At 44.3% G+C, this 16,190-nt stretch overlaps 1 protein-coding gene across 2 annotated transcripts in view; it reads left to right on the top strand.

The window, feature by feature from the left end:
* DNAH2 (dynein axonemal heavy chain 2) overlaps positions 1-16,190 on the top strand; it is a 109,258-nt gene that overhangs the window by 54,509 nt on the left and 38,559 nt on the right. For both annotated transcript variants that reach the window (XM_070393625.1, XM_070393624.1), the window contains 9 exons: positions 6,720-6,938; positions 7,178-7,295; positions 7,501-7,637; positions 8,150-8,287; positions 8,376-8,534; positions 13,913-14,065; positions 14,252-14,343; positions 14,692-14,890; positions 15,039-15,263. In XM_070393625.1, coding sequence (XP_070249726.1) covers positions 6,720-6,938; positions 7,178-7,295; positions 7,501-7,637; positions 8,150-8,287; positions 8,376-8,534; positions 13,913-14,065; positions 14,252-14,343; positions 14,692-14,890; positions 15,039-15,263 — 1,440 coding nt within the window. The remainder of the gene's footprint in view (positions 1-6,719; positions 6,939-7,177; positions 7,296-7,500; positions 7,638-8,149; positions 8,288-8,375; positions 8,535-13,912; positions 14,066-14,251; positions 14,344-14,691; positions 14,891-15,038; positions 15,264-16,190) is intronic.

The raw sequence follows: 16,190 nt of genomic DNA, 5'->3' as shown, positions 1-16,190 counted from the left end.
TATTAAAAATGAAGCAGACAAAATACAGCAGTGATTAACCTCTAGGTCAGTGATGGCGAACCTATGACACGCGTGTCAGAGGTGACATGTGAACTCATTTTTTTGGTTTATTTTTCTTTGTTAAATGGCATTTAAATATATAAAATAAATATCAAAAATATAAATCTTTGTTTTACTATGGTTGAAAAGATCAAAAAATTTCTATATGTGACACGGCACCAGAGTTAAGTAGGGTTTTTCAAAATGCTGACACTCCGAGCTCAAAAGGTTCGCCATCACTGCTCTAGAGAAAACAAAACGTTGTCCAGGAAAGGGAAAATAGTCATACATTGAATAGTAGACAATGTCATATTAATCTTTTTTTAAAATATATTTTATTGATTTTTTACAGAGAGGAAGGGAGAGGGATAGAGAGTCAGAAACATTGATGAGAGAGAAACATCGATCAGCTGCCTCCTGCACACTCCCCACTGGGGATGTGCCCGCAACCAAGGTACATGCCCTTGACCGGAATCAAACCTGGGACCCTTGAGTCTGCAGGCCAACACTCTATCCACTGAGCCAAACCGGTCAGGGTGTCATATTAATCTTTAAAACATAAAGACAAAGGGTTGAGGGTCAAAGAATAGAAAAAGACATATCAGGGAAATACTAATCAAAAGAAGACTGAGGTAGAAATATCAGGCAACATAGATTTTAAGGCAAAAAGCATTACTAGAAATATAGGGGGTCACTTAATAATGAAAGGTCCAATTTATCAGGAAGATAAAACAGTTCTAAATTTAGAGGCACTTAATAATATAGTCTCAAAATAAACAGCAAAATTTTGCGGGAATTACAAAGAGAAAGAGATAAATCTAGCACTGTATCTTTTTTTTTATTATTTTTTATATTTTATTGATTTTTTACAGAGAGGAAGGGAGAGGGATAGAGAGCCAGAAACATAGATGAGAGAGAAACATCTATCAGCTGCCTCCTGCACACCTCCTACTGGGGATGTGCCTGCAACCAAGGTACATGCCCCTGACCGGAATCGAACCCGGGACCCTTCAGTCCGCAGGCTGACGCTCTATCCACTGAGCCAAACCAGTCAGGGCGTAGCACTGTATCTTAACATCTTTTAGCCTGGGCAGCATGGCTCAGTGGTTGAGCTTTGACCTATGAACCAAGAGGTCACAGTTCGATTCCCACTCAGGGCATATGCCTGGGTTGAGGGCTTGATCCCCGGTGTGGGGCAGGCAGGAAGCAGCCGATCAATGATTCTCACTCATCATTGATGTTTCAAATACAAACAAACAAAAAACATCTTTCAGTAAGTAACAGACCAAGCCGATGAAAAATCAGTTAGAAAAAAAAGAAAATTCAATTAGAATATAGAAGATTTGAACAACATAATCTTGATTTAGTAAACACCTGTAGCAGCTGCATTCAATAATTGAAGAATAACCATTTTTTCAAGCATACATAGAATATTTAGGAAGGTTGACCATGTAAAGGTCATAAATCTGCCTCAAAAACTTCAAAAGAATTTATTTAAAACATTTTCTGATCACAATCATAACTCTACTGGTATCAGGCAAAGATGACTTTCTAATTTCATAACGATAAAAGGGTCCATGTCCCAAAAGATATAACAATTCTAAATTTGCATGTACTTAATAATAAAGCCACAAGATACATAAAACAAGATCCACAACTAAAAGGAGAAATATATAAAACCACAACCCTTGTGAGAAATCTTGATATACTTCTCTCAGAAATTGATAAAGCAAAGAGATAAAAAAATCCATAAAGAAAGAGAAACCAAGATGGCAGGATAGGTAAACACCAGAAATTGCTGCCTCCCACAACAAATTCAAAAATACAACTAAAAGACAAAACGGTCATCATCCAGAACCACAGGAAGGCTGGCTGAGTGGAAATTCTACAACTAGAAGAAAAGAGAAAAGCATACTGAGACTCAGAGGAGGTGCGGAAGTAAAGTGCAGAGGTATGGAGGCGCACACAGAAAGGGCTGGGAACTGAGGACGCGGTTGTTTTTTTCAATCAGGAGGGAGACACACGCTCCCACTCTGAACTCCAGTTCCGGGCGAGTCTCTGGGGTACCCAGACTCATATGGGGAGAAACTGGACTGTCTGGCATCAGGCGGAACTCGAGGGCAGCTTTCTCTCAGAGGTGCTTGCAGCGATTACTGCGGGACACTGAGACCCTGGACCTCTTAGGGCAGGACTGAGGATCAGCCATAGCTGCTTGCTCCACCCTGTTGACTCCCTGAGACCCCACCCCACCCAAGCTGTGTCAGAGGCTTTGCATATGAATGCCCTGGCCCTTAGCAATCTGAAAATTACCTAACAAACTGCAGCTGGGCAAGACAGACCCAGCATTTCCAAGAGAAGGCCCAAGGTCCTCCAGCAGCTTGCATTGCTTCACAGCTGGGCCTCATCTGGGCACCTCCAAACCCCAAACAAGGAAGGGGAATCTGCAGATCTCTTCGTAGCTACTGCTGGGTAGCCTCAGGCAGAGGCTAAATTAGCACCTCCTTAGATCCAAGAGCCAATGTACCCAGTGGTCAGAGTGGGACCATCCAGATTAAAACTCCTCAGATCCATAAGGGACACACTCAGGGGGCAGACTCAGTGAGCACCAAAGCCCCACTGAAGCAAGTCTTGCCTCATAAGGGTGTCTTCAGCACAGAAGTTCTCCCACTGCAGACACAGCTGATTCTCACAGCCAATTGGCCTGGAGGTCAATTCCTCCCATTGATACCTTCAACAATCAAGGCTTAACTACAACAAGACTGTGCACAAAGCCCACAAAGGGGTGCACCAAGAGTGTCCACCTGAGGTAATTGGGGAGGCTGAGCCACTGGGCCCTATAGAACACCTAGCACACAAAGCCACTCTACCAACACAGGGAAGCAGCCAAAATGCGGAGACAAAGAAACAGGTCACAAATGACAGAAATGGAGGAAAGCAAACGACTGGATATAGAGTTCAAAACCACACTTTCAAGGTTTTTCAAGAACTTTCTAGAAACCGCCGATAAATTTAGTAAGACCCTTGAAAAGACTGGTGAGACCCTCGAGGTTATGAAAAAGGACCAACTAGAAATTAAGCATACACTGACTGAAATAAAGGATATTATGCAGAGTTCCAACAGCAGACTAGAGGATCGCAAGAATCAAGTCAAAGATTGGAAATACGAAGAAGCAAAAAACACCCAACCAGAAAAGCAAAATGAAAAAAGAATCCCAAATATGAAGATAGTGTAAGGAGCCTCTGGGACAGCTTCAAGCGTACCAACATTCGAATTATAGGGGTGCCAGAAGAAAAGAGAGAGCAAGATATTGAAAATGTATTTGAAGAAATAATGACAGAAAACTTCCCCTACCTGGTGAAAGAAATAGACTTATAAGTCCAGGAAGCGCAGAGAACCCCAAACAAAAGGAATCCAAAGAGGACCACACCAAGACACATCATAATTAAAATGCCAAGAGCAAAAAACAAAGAGAGAATCTTAAAAGCAGCAAGAGAAAGACAGTCAGTTACCTACAAGGGAGTACCCATAAGACTGTCAGCTGATTTCTCAACAGAAACTGCAGGCCAGAAGGGAATGGCAAGAAATATTCAAAGTGATGAATGCCAAGAACCTACAACCAAGATTACTTTATCCAGCAAAGCTATCATTCAGAATTGAAGGTCAGATAAAGAGCTTCACAGATAAGGAAAAGCTAAAGGAGTTCATCACCACCAAACCAATGTTATATGAAATGCTGAAAGGTATCCTTTAAGAAGAGGAAGAAGAAGAAAAAGGTAAAGATAGAAATTATGAACAACAAATACACATCTATCAACAAGTGAATCTAAAAATCAAGTGAACAAAAAATCTGATGAACAGAATAAACTGGTGAATATAATAGAATCAGGGGCATAGAAAGGGAGTGGACTGACAATTCTCGGGGATAAAGGGATGTGGGGGGTGGAGGAAGAGACTAGACAAAAATCATGGGGGTGAGGGCGGAGGGTGGGGTGGGAACCGGGTGGAGGAGAGCTATAGGGGGAAAAAAGAGGAACAACTGTAATAATCTGAACAATAAAGATTTAATTTAAAAAATCCATAATGATACAGATTGGAATGCTTTTAACAGATTTCACTTGACACATACAGAACATTGTATGCAACAATTGTAGTTACATACTATTTTCAAGTGTGCATGGAACATTTACCAATATTGACCTTGTGCTAGTTTATTAAGCATAGGTCTCATAAATTTCAAATGATTGAAAATTATACAGAGCACGATCTCTGACCGCAATAGAATTAAACTAGGGATCAATAACAAAATATAATTTTAAAAGCCCAAATGTTTGAAAAGTAGGCAATAGCATTCTAAATAATTCATGTGTCAAAGAAGAAATTAGAATTTTTTGTTGTTGTTTAATCCTCACCCAAGGATATTTTTTCCATTGATTTTTTTTTCTTTTTTTTTTTTTTTTTAGAGAGAGAGAGTGGAAGGGAGGGAGGGAGGGAGAGAGAGAAACATCCATGTGAAAGAGACACAGTGATTGATTGCCTCCCACACGAGTCCTGACCAGGGCCCGATTGAACCTGCAACCCAGGTACATGCCCTTGACTGGAAATCGAACTCAAGACATTTTGGTCTGTACGCTGCTGCTCTGACCAGTGAGCAACCGGTCAGGACGAAAAAATATTTTAATTATAGATTTTAGAGGGAGAGGAAGGGATTGAGAGGAAGAGGAAGAGAAAGAAACATTGATGTGAGAGAGGAATATCAATTGGTTGCTCCCATATGTGCATGCCCTGACCAGGGATCAAACCTGCAACCCTTTGATGTATGGGACAGTGGTGCAATCCACTGAGCCACCTGCCCAGGGCAAAAATATTTTAAAATTAATTTTTAAAAAATGACATCCTAAACTTGTGGCATGATGCTAAACATGAACACATGTATCTGACAGTGGAGCAAAGGTGTAATGGCCACTACACGAAGGCATCTTAAGATTGACAAACAAAACAGGCAACTCCATAGAATATAACAGAATTCATTATAGGGTAATTTACTTAGAGGAATGTGGGGTCAGAGCAGAAAGATGACTCAGCAGTTCTGCTTAAATTATTCTCCACTAACAGACTCCTGTTACAGCACTTTTTTTTATAGTCTAACTCTGGTACTAATGATAAGACAAAGAATGCAGTATGTGCCAGGGGCCATGCCTCCCGGTAGTGTTGTGATAGATTACTGTTTATAATCAATACTATCACCAGTTTGCTATTTATCTTGGTTGTCATGCCATTCCAGCCATTACTAACAAAAATATTTATGGCTACATTTTAAGGAACACAGATAACATCAACTAGGGGCTTTGCTTTGCCTTGCTAAAGACATTACGGTTCATCACAGATCACAGCATGAAAACTCTGGGATACAAAAATGAAGTTGGTTTTATTCACATCTATATTTATACAATATGCAAACATACTAATAAAATTAATTCTCAGATAGCGGAAGGAGGTAGTAATGAGGCCTCTGAGTGGTATTTGAGAGATTCAAATAGAGATCTTGCATCTATTTGAAATTATTTGGTTGCATTGGCTGTATGTTTTTAAATGTCACACTATTCTGGGACTGATCCATATAGTCATAGTTCTATAAGCATTTAACAAAATTATTATTTTAATTGACCTTAGAGAGAAAGGGAGAGGGAGAGGGAGAGGGAGAGAGAGAGAGAGAGAGAGAGAGAGAGAGAGAGAGAGAGAAATATCAATGTGAGAGCAAGCATTAATTGGCTGCCTCCTGCAAGCCACCTACCAGGGATCAAGCCTGCAACCCAGGCATGTGCCTTTGACCAGGGATTGAACCCGCAACCTTTTGGTGCATGGGATGATGCCCAACCAGCTGAGCCACACCAGCCAGGAATGTAAGCATTTTTGACTTAGCTGATGATTTGTTTAATGTCTGGTTCTCCCACCAGACTGAGCTCTGCAGTAGGACGAACTCTACTTGTTCTCAGCTCCCAACACGCTGCTTGGCACGTGCTGTAGAGGCTTAATAAATATTTGTTGAATAATATTAGAAAAAAGCGTATACAGCACATGTCAGACACTGTGTGTGTGTGTTTTAAATCTACACCTGAGATTATTTTTTCCCATTGATTTTTAGAGAGTGTGGATGGGAGGAGGGAAGAAAGGGAGGGGGGTGGAGAGGAACATTTGTGTGAGAGACACACATTGATTGGTTTCCTCCCATACACACCCCAACCAGGACTGGGGATCGAACCTGAAACCCAGGTATGTGCCCTTGATCAGGAATCAAACCCATAGACCTTTTGGCGCTCTAACCACTGATCAACACCGGCCAGGGCAGACATTGTGTTTTATGTTGACTATTTTATCCAATACAACAACCTTATGAGAAAAGCATCACCATTACTTCTATTTAACAGATACAGAGACTCAGAGAAGTGACTTAGGTTCACATAAGCTGAAAACTGGGGACCCAGGCCAGCTGACTTCAGAGCCCAGTCTCTTAAGTCTGCAATTGGTCAGCTTCCCAGGAATGAGCAATTGCCAGAGTGCAAAGGGTCTTGGTGCCATTTTTTATAGTTTGAACATTATCCTCCAAGGTGTTGGCGAGATTTGAAAGTCCTTTGCAGTCCTCTTCCTTGTTTTCTACTTCTGGTGTTCCCCCTTCTCTCAGCTGCGGGAGACCATTGAACGTGAGATTCGAGATATGGGCCTGCAGGTCACACCATTCACCCTCACCAAGGTCACCCAATTGTATGAAACCAAGAACTCCCGCCACTCCACCATGATCGTGGGCTGTACGGGCAGCGGCAAGACTGCCTCATGGCGAATCCTTCAGTCCTCCTTGTCCTCCCTGTGCCGTGCTGGAGACCCCAACTTCAACATTGTCAGGGTAAGGGCTGGGACTGCGAAGCCACTGGCAGAGACTTGAGCAGCAGGAAGACAGTGGAGGCTGGGGGAAGGCTGCACTGGGTCAGGGAGGGCAGGCCAGGCGGGAGGCAGTGCCTGGGTCCAAGGAGGCCTGGGAGAGGTAAGAGAGAGAAGGGGCAAATACAGATCCCTGGGTATAAAGGGAGATCTCAGGATTTGCATCTGCCAGCAGCTCAAAACTCTTTCCTGTGTCATTTTTAGGAGTTCCCTTTGAACCCTAAGGCGTTGTCCCTAGGAGAGCTGTACGGGGAATATGACCTGAACTCTAATGAATGGACAGATGGCATCCTATCCAGTGTCATGCGGATGGCGTGTTCAGGTACCCAAAGGATCATGGGGTTGGGAGGACAGATGCCCACATTTCCCAGCGGGGTGGACATTTTGGGGATAGAGAGCTCCGTTTGGGAGAAAAGTGCTTGGGGAATGCTGAGGTGCAAGGAGGCATCGGCTTGCCTCCGTGAGGGGACGTGTGGCGGGCCCTTGGGGGGAAGCTCCGGTTTCCTTATTAACCACCTTCTATCAAGATGAGAAGCCGGATGAGAAGTGGATCCTTTTCGATGGGCCTGTGGACACGCTGTGGATCGAGAGCATGAACTCCGTCATGGATGACAACAAAGTGCTGACCCTCATCAACGGCGAGCGCATCTCGATGCCCGAGCAGGTACAGGGGCCCGACTGAGACCCCGTAGAAGTGGAGGCTGGAGGCACGAGGTTGGGCTAAGGGGAAGAGCAGGGGGTCCTAAGAGAAGAGGAAGTTCTATAGGAGAGAGCTGAGGAACTGTGACTGAAGAAAAAATGCCTGTCCACCATGGCTGTGGAGAGCCACCGTGTGGAAAAGAACCTGTGCGCTAGGACGCACCGGGGACTGAGCAGCCCTCCTCGTGTTCATTTCCACGGACGTAGCGGGAGGACCTTCACTGCCCGCCTGGGACGATGAATGCCTGGGCTGTAAAGCCCACCCTTTTCCACCCACTCAAACAATGTGAGCGAGAGAGTGGTTTTTTATAACAATAACCTTGAATAAGCCCAATTTCTTTTAGCAAGCAAATCATTTGTAAACCTTAGCTCTTTATTCATCCTACCACGATTGGTACTTGATTGAGTCATCTCAGGGCCTCAGAGTTCTGGGTGGGGAGGAGCGAAAGACAAGCCTGTGACGAAGTATATCCTTAGGTGTCTCTCCTGTTTGAAGTGGAGAACTTGGCAGTGGCCTCTCCAGCCACCGTGTCTCGCTGTGGGATGGTGTACACTGACTATGCTGATCTGGGCTGGAAGCCCTACGTGCAGTCATGGCTAGAGAAGAGGCCAAAGGTAGGAGGGGAATCGAGGAGAGGGAAGGTAACCAGCATGGCCTATGGGACATAAGAATGAATAAAGAGCCCCTTTCATTCAACTCCAGGCTGAGATCGAGCCCCTTCAACGGATGTTCGAAAAATTTATCAACAAGATTCTAGCCTTCAAGAAGGATAATTGCAATGAAGTGGTGCCTCTACCCGAATACAGTGGAATCATCTCCCTCTGCAAGTTGTACTCGGCCCTGGCCACGCCGGAGAATGGGGTAAGGGGACCAGAGCAGGCCAGGCAGGGCAGGCTGAGGACTTCCTGGGTCACTGCAGGGAAAGAGTGTGTCTGAGAATTTGAACCCCTGGTTTGAGTGGAACAGAGACTTCAAGGGAAGGATACACCCACCCTGGACGCAGTGAGGGGTGTGAGCACACGTGATTGTGTGTGTGTGTGTGTGTGTGTGTGTGTGTGTACACATACGCACTGGAAGGCCAAACTAAGATCTTTAAGTTGGATATTGTACACGACGGGTCTCACTGTAATTTCCTCCTTATATTTTGGGAACTGAGGGTAGTTCATGTGGTTCCTCATTTCTCTATCCTTTCAAAAAATAAATATTAAGTCTTGGGATACTGTTTCTGCTGGAAGCAGTCCCCAACTTAATCTGATGAGGGGTTTTAGAAATTTCCAGATTGATACATAAGAAAAAATTTTGTTCGGTTTAGAATTATGGAGTAAGGACCAAAATTATATTTTCTGGGGAGATTAAATCACTGCCCAGAAATGGTTTGTATTGTTTTTAAAGACATTGTCAGATAATTAAACTGATAATATAAAGTTATATAACAATTAAGATCTGTAACAGTATATGTCATTCCTGATACAATTAATGTAACTTAAAAACTAGATTAAAAAAAAAAAAACCTATGTGGATGAACTCAAGGTAACATATAGGAAAAGGATAGTAACATAATATCATTGGCTCCCAGGAGCTGAGGAGGACTGGCCGGGGATGGGGCTAAGCAGAGCGGGGAGCGAGGAGGGCATTCTAGGTGAAGGGAATGGCCTTCACAAAAACACAGACACACAGTCAGTCCCCCTGGGCAAGGAAGGGCGGGTCGTGTTTGCGTGCAGACCCTGCAGTGTAGCAGGGACCCCAAGAAGAGTCTGGGGAGATGTGCTGCATGTTGAGGTGAGACGGAAGGCAGACTAAGGATTCTAGATGGACCAGGTAGACAAGAGAGTCGCAACACAATTTCCCGCCCGTATTTTGGGGGTTGAAGATTATTCTAAAGACCGATATTTTGGGTTGGACAATATCCTGTATGTCACATGACTTGCAGTGTTAGGTATTTTATTTTATTTTTATAACATGTTTTTATTGATTTTTAGAGAGAGAGGAAGGGAGAGGAATATATAGAAAGAAACATTGATGAGAGAGAAACATTGATCGGCTGCCTCTTGGATGCCTGCTACCAGGGATTGAGCCCACAACCGGAGCATGTGCTTTGACCGGAAATTGAACCGGTGAACTCTTGGTTCATGGGTCGACGCTCAATAACTGAGCCACAAAAAAAGGGGACATGTGTAACTCTCAACAATAATTTTTTTAAAAATAAAACAAACAAACAAAAATAATTGAGCCACACTGGGGGGCAGTGTTAGGCATTCAATTTAGAACCCATCCTCAAGAGCTCCCCACCCATGGGTCTGTGGCTGTTTTACAGTCGGTTAGAGATTACACATACGAATGCCAGGTTAGCTCTGTTGACCATTTCCCCCAAGGAGTTCAGGGGAGTTTGCACAGCCCACAGGCACCGTACACCCTATCAAAGAACAGCCTCTGCACCTGCCCTTTGGGTTGGGGATTGAGAGCATGAGCTCTAAATATACTATTTCTGCTATTAAGTTGGTGCATTTTAAATTTAAATTTTTTTTAAAAAAAATTTATTTTATTGATTTTTTACAGAGAGGAAGGGAGAGGGATAGAGAGTTAGAAACATCGATGAGAGAGAAACATCGATTCAGCTGCCTCCTGCACACTCCCCACTGGGGATGTGCCCGCAACCAAGGTACATGCCCTTGACTGGAATCGAACCTGGGACCCTTGAGTCCGCAGGCCGATGCTCTATCCACTGAGCCAAACTGGTTAGGGCTAAATTTTAATTTTTAATTACACAAGTAACAGTTGAATCTAGTTTTCTTCCTAAAAATTACAATTTTTTCATACAGAGCTAAAGTTATTTTTGATCACCTCTACCCTCCCAGTCCTGGTCTACTCCCGTCTCCACAAAAGTAACTACTGTACTAGTGTGTGTGTATGTGTCATTTCAGGTCTTTAAAAATACACATTTACATAAAAGCACATAGGTATCCATAAAAAATGTGGCATTTAAAAATGCATCATGCTATATACCACACTTGTAATATGGTCATTAAATCAACAATATGTTTTTGATTTCTGTACAGCGACATGTAGATTGATTTCATTACTTTAAACTGCTATATGCCAATCCATGGTAGAACATGACATTTTTCTTTTCTTTTCTTTCTTTTTTTTTTTTTAGTAGAGCAAAGGTGGAGATTTATTGAAGAACAAGTACTGACTCCCACGTGGGGAGGGGGAAGAGTCCCACAGAATGGACTCCCACATGGGGAGGGGGAAGAGTCCCACAGAATGGACTCCCACGTGGGGAGGGGGAAGAGTCCCACAGAATGGACTCCCACGTGGGGAGGGGGAAGAGTCCCACAGAATGGACTCCCACGTGGGGAGGGGGAAAGGGTCCCCGACATTTACTTTTCTGTTCCTCTCCTGGTACACAGTTAGGTCCTGTCCAATTTTTTGTAATTACAAAGAAGTCACCACAAACGTCCCTGGACCTGTTTCCTTGAGTACCTGTGGGCACTCCATCAGGGTAGACCTGGTGTGGCTGGGCCGCTGCTGTGTTTTATAATTTAGTGCAGAAGAGACTCAGGGCCACTTCTGAGCTACCAGGAGTTTCGTGTTTGTTTAAATACTAGAGGCCCAGTGCGCGAAATCGCGCAGGACCCCAGACCCACCATGCCGCAAGACCCATCAATGCACCTCCTGGTGACCGGTCTTTGGTCATTAAGGAGTTACGGCCACTGGCCTTTAAAAAAAAAAATTAAATCTTTATTGTTCAGATTATTACAGTTGTTCCTCTTTTTTTCCCCTATAGCTCCCCTCCACCCGGTTCCCACCCCACCCTCTGCCCTCACCTCCCCCCTACTGTCCTCATCCGTAGGTGTACGATTTTTGTCCAGTCTCTTCCTGCATCCCCCACACCCCTTCCCCCCAAGAATTGTCAGTCCACTCCCTTTCTATGCCCCTGATTCTATTATAATCACCAGTTTATTCTGTTCATCAAATTTTTTATTCACTTGATTTATAGATTCATTTGTTGATAGATGCATATTTGTTGTTCATAATTTGTATCTTTACCTTTTTCTTCTTCTTCTTCTTCTTAAAGAATACCTTTCAGCATTTCATATAATACTGGTTTGGTGGTGGTGAACTCCTTTAGCTTTTTCTTATCTGTGAAGCTCTTTATCTGACCTTCAATTCTGAATGATAGCTTTGCTGGATAAAGTAATCTTGGTTGTAGGTTCTTGCTATTCATCACTTTGAATATTTCTTGCCACTCCCTTTTGGCCTGCAGTTTCTGTTGAGAAATCAGCTGACAGTCTTATGGGTACTCCCTTGTAGGTAACTAACTGTTTTTCTTTTGCTGCTTTTAAGATTCTCTCTTTGTTTTTTGCTCTTGGCATTTTAATGATGATGTCTTGGTGTGGTCCTCTTTGGATTCCTTTTGTTTGAGGTTCTCTGCACTTCCTGGACTTGTAAGTCTATTTCTTTCACCAGGTAGGGGAAGTTTTCTGTCATTATTTCTTCAAATACATTTTCAATATCTTGCTCATTCTCATCTTCTGGCACCCCTATAATTCTGATGTTGGTACGCTTGAAGCTGTCCCAGAGGCTCCTTACACTATCTTCATATTTTGGGATTCTTTTTTCTTTTTGCTTTTCTGGTTGGGTGTTTTTTTACTTCTTCGTATTTCATATCTTTGACTTGATTCTTGCGATCCTTTAGTCTGCTGTTGGATCTCTGTATAATATTCTTTATTTCAGTCAGTGTATGCCTAATTTCTATTTGGTCCTTTTTCATAACCTCGAGGGTCTCACTAGATTTCTTGAGGGTCTCACTAAATTTATCCGCGGTTTCTAGAAAATTCTTGAAAACCTTATAAATGTGGTTTTGAACTCTATATCCAGTAGTTTGCTGTCCTCCATTTCTGTCATTTGTGACCTGTTTCTTTGTCTCCGCATTTTTTATGCTTCCCTGTGTTGATAGAGTGGCTTTCTGTGCTAGGTGTCCTATAGGGCCCAGTGGCTCAGCCTCCCCAATTACCTGAGGCGGACACTCTTGGTGCACCCCTTTGTGGGCTGTGTGCACAGTCTTGTTGTAGTTAAGCCTTGATTGTAGTTGGTATCACTGGGAGGAATTGACCTCCAGGCCAATTGGCTGTGAGAATCAGGTATGTCTATGGTGGGAGAACTTCTGTGCTGGAGACACCCTTCTGGGGCAAGACTTGTTTCAGTGGGGCTTTGGTGCTCACTGAATCTGCCCCCTGAGTGTGTCCCTTATGGATCTGAGGAGTTGTAATCTGGATGGTCCCACTCTGACCACTGGGTACACTGGCACTTGGATCTCTAAGGAGGTGCTAATTTAGCCTCTGCCTGAGGCTACCCAGCAGTAGCTACGAAGAGATCTTCAGATTCCCCTTCCTTTTTGGGGGTTTGGAGGTGCCCAGATGAGGCCCAGCTGTGAAGCAATGCAAGCTGCTGTGGGGCCTTGGGCCTTCTTTTGGATGTTCTGGGTCTGTCTGACCCAGCTGCAGTTTGTTAGGTAATTTTCAGATTGCAAAGGGCCAGGTCATTCATATGCAAAAGCCTCTGCCACAGCTTGGGTGGGGCGGGGTCTGAGGGAGTCAACAGGGTGGAGCAAACAGCTATGGCTGATCCTCAGTCCTGCCCTAAGAGGTCCAGGGTCTCAGTGTCCCGCAGTAATCGCTGCAAGCACCTCTGAGAGAAAGCTGCCCTCGAGTTCTGCCTGATGCCAGACAGTCCAGTTTCTCCCCATATGAGTCTGGGTACCCCAGAGACTCGCCCGGAACTGGAGTTCAGAGTGGGAGCGTGTGTCTCCCTCCTGATTGAAGAAAACAACCGAGTCCTCAGTTGCCAGCCCTTTCTGTGTGCGCCTCCGTACCTCTGCACTTTACTTCCGCACCTCCTCTGAGTCTCAATGTGCTTTTCTCTTTTCTTCTAGTTGTAGAATTTCCACTCAGCCAGCCTTCCTGTGGTTCTGGATGATGTCCGTTTTGTCTTTTAGTTGTATTTTTGAAGTGGTTGTGCGAGGCAGCAATTTCAGGTGTTTACCTATGCCGCCATCTTGGTTTCCCCACTGGCCTTTTATAATATAGATTTTAGACTTAGGTTTGTCTACACCCATATAGTTTCCCAAACAGATCCAGGAAAGGAGGAAAACTCTAAGCCTTTGTGATGATTTGCCAAAGTAGATCCCTCTATCTCTTATAGATTTAGGATATTTTCTCTTTTCTTTTTCCATCCAGGTGAACCCAGCTGATGGTGAAAACTATATCTACATGGTAGAGTTGACATTTGTGTTCAGCATGATCTGGTCTGTGTGTGCTTCTGTGGATGAGGAAGGCCGCAAGAAGATTGACAGTTACCTCCGAGAGATTGAGGGCTCTTTTCCTAATAAGGTCAGGGCCCCCAAACCAGCTGTTCTCTTTTTCCAGAACCCGCCTGTATCCCCGATTCTCACTCTCTTCTTGAGTCTCAGCCTGCCAACCCAGCTCTCTTTCTTTCACCAGTGGTCTGTGAGCATTTTTGTCTGGGCAGGGGGAACTCAAGGAAGGCTTGTAACCTGACACACATTCCTTCTTCAGGACACAGTGTATGAGTATTTTGTGGACCCCAAGATGAAGAGTTGGACATCATTTGAGGAAAAGCTCCCTAAGAGTTGGCGCTACCCTTTAAAGTGAGAGGCAGGCCTTGAGGGTGGTTCAGACTTGGGGGTGGTTCAAACTTGGGGCTGCGGTTGGTGGGCGATGTGGTGAGAGAGCCGGGCATAGAAGCAAAAGTGATCCATAGAAAGGAGAGAGTGGACCCCAGAGCAGAGATGACTCTTGGGTATCGAAAATGGGATGGAGGGGAAATGGGACAGGAGCCTAAGGAGAAGGTCTGATCCCCAGGCCCCACAGGAGGCAGGGTTGGCAATCAGAGAGTAGTGATGCCCGAGGAAGATAAACACAGGGAGGCAGAATGAAGGGAGAATTCGAAAGTAGTGGGCCAATGTTCCTTGAGACACAATTACTTTTCTTCCTAGTTCCCCCTTCTATAAGATCATGGTGCCTACTGTCGACACTGTTCGCTACAACCACTTGGTGAGAACCTTGGTGACCAACCAGAATCCCGTCCTGCTGGTGGGTCCCGTGGGGACTGGGAAGACCTCCATTGCCCAGAGTGTTCTGCAGTCCTTGCCCTCCAGCCAGTGGTCAGTGCTCGTTGTCAACATGTCTGCACAGGTGTGTTACAGGTTCCAGGCTGCCCACTTCCCACTCTCTCTCTATGCCTTCTGCTCTCTTTTGGGATCCAAGTACTTGATTGACACTCCTCTCTAACCCGTATTTCTCTTGGAAGACCTAAGTCTTCATTCTGTACCCTTTTCACCAGACCACATCCAATAATGTACAGAGCATCATTGAGAGCAGGGTGGAGAAGCGAACCAAGGGTGTCTACGTGCCATTTGGGGGCAAAAGCATGATCACCTTTATGGATGAACTAAATATGCCAGCTAAGGACATGTTTGGGTCTCAGCCACCCCTGGAACTGCTTCGCCTCTGGATTGACTATGGCTTCTGGTATGATCGTTTGAAGCAGACCGTCAAGTACATTCGAGTAAGCATCTGCAGTATTTGTTCTCTGTTTCCTCCCATGATAGGCCCAGTCCCCCCTCCACTGGGATGTCAGGATAGAATACCATAATCTTATGTTCCTTTCTACAGGAATATCCTGCCTTTCTCAGGACTGAGATAACTGGCTCCTAAATTATTAGTTCCTATTATTAACTCTCTTCATTGACTCTGACCAAAGGATACTGTCCTCTAACTTCCACTCCTTTTCCAGGCCTCTAATACCATGCTTACATGCCAACCTTGTGCCACCCAGAACTGTCTAGGTCAGTGGTCTGCAAATTCATTAGTCAACAGAGCCAAATATCAACAGTACTTCTTCAAAGTAGACTCGCCCAGGCCGAAAACCGACTTCTGCATATGGGCCACGAAGTTTCAATCACACTGTATGTGCGCGCCCGCACATGGTATTTTGTGGAAGAGCCACACTCAAGGGGCCAAAGGGCCGAATGTGGCTCACGAGCCGCAGTTTGCTGACCACGGGTCTAGGTGCCCAGAGTCTACAAGTCCCCTCTCCAGGCCTTCTCTGTCTCCCATTGTTGTAGTAAACACCCCCATGGTATCAGTTCTCTGCTCCCCACCCAGGATCCGGGCAGCTCCCTTCAGTCCTGGCTCTTCTCCCATGGGATTCTGGGCATCTTGTTTGTTTCTTTTTCCTGAGTCAAGGGACAGCAGCCATTCCAGCCTGATTTCCAGGGTGGTCATCTACCTGGCACTCAGGGCCAAAAACTCACCTATAAGTAACATATTCAGATGTTTCTGAGAATATATACATGCACACATATGGATTGATATATATATATATATATATATATGTATATATATATGTATATATATATGTATATATATATGTGTATATATATATACACATATGTGTATATATATATATATATACATATGTATATATATATAT

Source organism: Myotis yumanensis, unplaced genomic scaffold, assembly GCF_028538775.1.
Source record: "Myotis yumanensis isolate MYYU_CA2020_CCGP unplaced genomic scaffold, mMyoYum1.0.hap1 SCAF_16, whole genome shotgun sequence".
NCBI lineage: Eukaryota > Metazoa > Chordata > Mammalia > Chiroptera > Vespertilionidae > Myotis > Myotis yumanensis.
Note: the sequence above shows the minus strand (reverse complement) of the source record. Positions and strands in the feature narration are given on the sequence as shown.